Genomic DNA, 4,064 nt, shown 5'->3' on the forward strand with positions numbered 1-4,064 from the left:
GGAGGCGCCCGCGCGTCATGTGACCGCTGCCTGGTTCCGCAGTGAGGCCACCGCGGAAGGTCTGCCCCCGCCGCCATGGCAACGGGCCGACGTCACCGTTCGGGCGTGGAATTTTCCCGGCCCGCGGGCCCAGAGCAGAGGATCCGAATGCGCCCACGAAGGCGTCCAGGGCGCTGGGCGCGGACTTCCCGGTCCCTTCTCCCACCTTCCGTGAGAGTCTAGAACGATCCAAGGAGAAGCCTGAGCCGTCACCTAGGACAGGCCTTTCACCGCGGGAAATGCATTTATTATTTATCACTTACAAGTTCTTACCAGATTGACTTCCCCATTTTCTGTCGTTCCAACTGCTAGTAAGAATTTTGTCAGCAGCAGGAGAGAACCCGTGTATTTCTGGGGCCGAAATACCTGCCCCAGGAAAGATGAGTCTGCGTTGGGAAGGCTTGGTGGGATTTTCAGCACTCTGAGGATTCAGTTGCCGCAGTCCCGAATTCCATGGGCCCAGCCCAAGGATGGAACGTTGAAAACTCAGAACTAACGCGCCCTTTCATTTCACACAGGAGGAAATGGTGGCCCAGAGTGGGTGAGGGACTGTGAGGACAGGGTCCATGTCTAGGCCGTGCCTGTACCCCCCAACCTCTGCTAGGACCTGCTGCTTAACCTGCCAAGGACTCCAGAAATGAGGTTCATCCTGGAGCTAGAAGGGGCCCCTCAGGCAGGCCCAGCCTCACAGGGACAGGGCGCACCCTTTCCATCTCTCGTTTACCAGTGTGAGCTCCTTCCGTGTGCTGGGCCCTGTATGGTGTTCATCCATGTCTTGTAGTCATATGATAGTGGTAGATGTGTTGAATGTTGGATATGTGTTAGAGAAGGGGGAGATGGCTCTTCAAGGTGTTTTTCCAGCAACTACTGCTTTACAGTCTTGGGCAGCATTCTGAGTAGGGACCCCTGAAACCAGAGTCTTGTGGTATCACCAAAGGCCCCAGTCATTGCCAAGTTCTGGGGACACCCGCCCCTGCCCCAACTACCCAAGCAGCCAGCAGACTCTGGCAGCTTCCGGAACCCACTCGCTTGGGCAGTCTGGCCATTCACCTGTCACCACTTCCCAAGTGGAAACCAAGGTTGTGCACGCCTGATGGCGACCACAGTGGCAAGTGCCGATGGCCACTGTAGAAAACGCATCCCTTGCCCTCCCAGCAAACCTGGCCTTGACTTGGCCAGGGTTGTGGGGTTGCTCAGCAGGGAGGATCGACTGAGCACCAAGCACCGAGGCCACTTGGGTCCCCTACCCACCTGGAGCCTCTTAGCAAAACCAGGTCTCACATCGCATCCTCAGAATCTGGGTGAGCCACGTTTCCCAGGTCTCAGGGCTTTGCAGTGGCTGTAGGCTTGGGAGGCAGAGTGAGAGGGAGACAGAGCAGGCCTGGGTGTCAGGAGAAGGGCGGTCTCCTTCTAGCCCCACCGTCAGCAGCTGCGGGAACACATGCATGTCCCCCACCTGTCCTGTCGGGCCAGAATCTAAGCTCTGTGGTGTGGAGGTAGCTGTCCATCCTCCCCATGGGGCTGCTGTGCCAGGCAACCCAGACTGCACAGGGGGTGGCGTGTTAGAAAGCCTCCACTGCTGTTGGAACTGAAACGTTTTACGAAGTGAGTGTAAAGGGGCCTTTGACCATTCAGGTCATTTCGTAGGCCCTGTGTCTCCGTTGGGGCCTTGTACCCCCTGAGTGCTAACTCACCCAAGAGAGCCTCAAAACGTGGCCAGTGGGTGTGGCAGGAAGGCTCACTCTGTGGGCGGGATGGGACCTCTTCTCACTCCCCGGTGGCTTGTACCTGCCATGTGCCCGGTACCATAGCAGGTGCTGAGGAAACAGACCTGAAACAGACACGGTTCCTTTCTCCAGTGCCGCAGCCCAGATGCCTACACAGAGCACAGTCCGGCATTAGAGTAGCCGTGCTCGCCACGGAGTCAGACTCCGTTGGCAGAATAGCCCATTTGACACCCATAACCTCCCAAAGTGGAGGCACATCCCTGTTCTGCAGAGAGGGAAACTGAGACACACAAAGGTTAAGTGACTTGCTCAAGGTTGCCTGGCTTGGGATTGGGCTGGATTCAGACCCAGGCATGGTTACTCGGCTTCTCCGCCGCCCTGGGATGGGGAGCAGGGGTTGCAGGGAGATGAGAAATGCTACAGAGGGCGGTGGAAGATAAGAGTGTGCTTGGCCATGGAGTGCGTGAGGAAGGGCATTCCGGGCAGAGGGAACCACGTGGCCATGAAACCACTGATCTATTTGGGGAGCCTACTGGCAATCTGAGATGACTGGGTGAGGTGCAAGGTCATAAGACAAGCCTGGAAAGGCCGACGGGGGCTGGTGGTGGGGCGGGGGGGTTCCTCGCTTTGCCAAGAGGCCTGGAACCTCCCCCATCTTCCTCCCCCTGGGGCTGCCAGCTGGTCAGTGACTCAGCCCCCACTGCTGTCCCCTGTCTAGGTCTGTGGCTCAGGATATCCCCAAGCTGCAGAAACTGGGCATTACCCACGTCCTGAACGCGGCCGAGGGCCGCTCCTTCATGCATGTCAACACCAATGCCAACTTCTACAAGGACTCTGGCATCACCTACCTGGGCATCAAGGCCAACGACACGCAAGAGTTCAACCTCAGCGCCTACTTTGAAAGGGCCGCAGACTTCATAGACCAGGCCTTGGCTCAAAAGAACGGTAAGGGGCCGCTGCCAGGGAAAGATGGGCGGTGGCGTTGACTGGACTGTCCTTCCAGAAGATGCCTGCAGCGGGTCTCCTCTTGGAAGCCCTCTTGTTTCCATCCCCTGTGATGAGTGGCTGATCTCTAGGGCTCTCTCTCTACTCCCCTGGTGACCTGTCAAGTGGCCTCGCATGACGTGGAATGTGCAAGTTGCTCACATGGCGGACACAGCCCCAGGGCTCTTGCATTTTACCTGACGTTGGCAGTGGGTCCGTTTCCAGCCGCTTTCACATCCTGAGGTACAGGAACACTAGCACTGGCTGATTCAGCAGCGCAGTGGTGGCATCTGGACCAGGCTCCTTCCTGCTGTCCCTTCTGCTACCTGGGTGGTGGGCATGTCCCCGTGGTCTCCAGGTGAGATCTGATCACCCGATCCCAATAGGACAGAGTCCCAGCAGCAGATGAGGCAGCCTTCTCTCATCCACATTTCTCCCTCCTCTCTCTCTCTCTCTCTCTCTCTCTCTGTATTGAGTCAGAGTCTTACTCTGTCACCCAGGCTGGAGTGCAGTGACACAATCACAGCTCACCACAGCCTCAACCTCCTGGGCTCTGGTGATCCTTCTGCCTCAGCCTCCTGAGTAGCTGGAACTCTAGGTGTTCGCTACCACGCCCAGATTATTTTAAAAAGTTTTTGTGGAGATGAGGTCTCACTGTATTTCCCAGACTGGTCTCAAACTCCTGGGCTCAAAGGATCCTCCTATTTCGGCCTCCCAAAGTGCTGGGATTACAAGCATGAGCCATTGTGCCTGGCTCACATTTCTCTCCTTTTTAAAGAGCAAGTAAAACATCCCCCAGAGCCGGGTATGGTGGCTCACACCTATAATGCCAGCACTTTGGAAGCCTGAGGCAGGACGATCGCTTGAGCCCAGGAGTTTGAGACCAACCTGGGAAACATAGGGAGACCCTGTCACTACAAAAAGTAAAAAAAAGAAAAAGTACAAAAAATTAGCCAGGTGTGGTGGCATGGGACTATAGTCCCAGCAATTCAGGAGGCTGAGGAACATTGCTTGAGGCCAGGAGTTTGAGACCAGCCTGGGCAACATAGAGATACCCCATCTCTAAAAAAGGAAAGAAAGAAAGAAACAACAGCAACAACAAAACAACCCAGAAGCCCCCAGTGAGTTCTCCTCACATCTCATTGCCAGGGATTCCCACAAGTGCCTGGCAAGGGAAACAGGCAGCTATGACCAGGGGTCAGTGAAGGAACTGCAGCCCCAGACCAAAACTTCCAGCCAACTTTTAAATACTTCCTGCAGCCGGGCTTGGTGGCTCAGCCTGTAATCCCACGCCTTTGGGAGGCTGAGGTGAGT

The 4,064-nt window shown here is 56.1% G+C and overlaps 1 protein-coding gene across 1 annotated transcript in view; it reads left to right on the forward strand.

Annotated features, from left to right (window-relative positions):
• Positions 1–75: 75 nt before the first annotated feature.
• DUSP3 (dual specificity phosphatase 3) overlaps positions 76–4,064 on the forward strand; it is an 11,376-nt gene continuing 7,387 nt past the window's right edge. The window contains exons 1-3 of the mRNA XM_021707076.1: positions 76–210; positions 1,899–1,942; positions 2,485–2,711. Coding sequence (XP_021562751.1) covers positions 76–210; positions 1,899–1,942; positions 2,485–2,711 — 406 coding nt within the window. The remainder of the gene's footprint in view (positions 211–1,898; positions 1,943–2,484; positions 2,712–4,064) is intronic.

Source organism: Carlito syrichta, unplaced genomic scaffold, assembly GCF_000164805.1.
Source record: "Carlito syrichta isolate Samal-C Ts95f unplaced genomic scaffold, Tarsius_syrichta-2.0.1 Scaffold316369, whole genome shotgun sequence".
In the NCBI taxonomy this organism is placed as follows: Eukaryota; Metazoa; Chordata; class Mammalia; order Primates; family Tarsiidae; genus Carlito; species Carlito syrichta.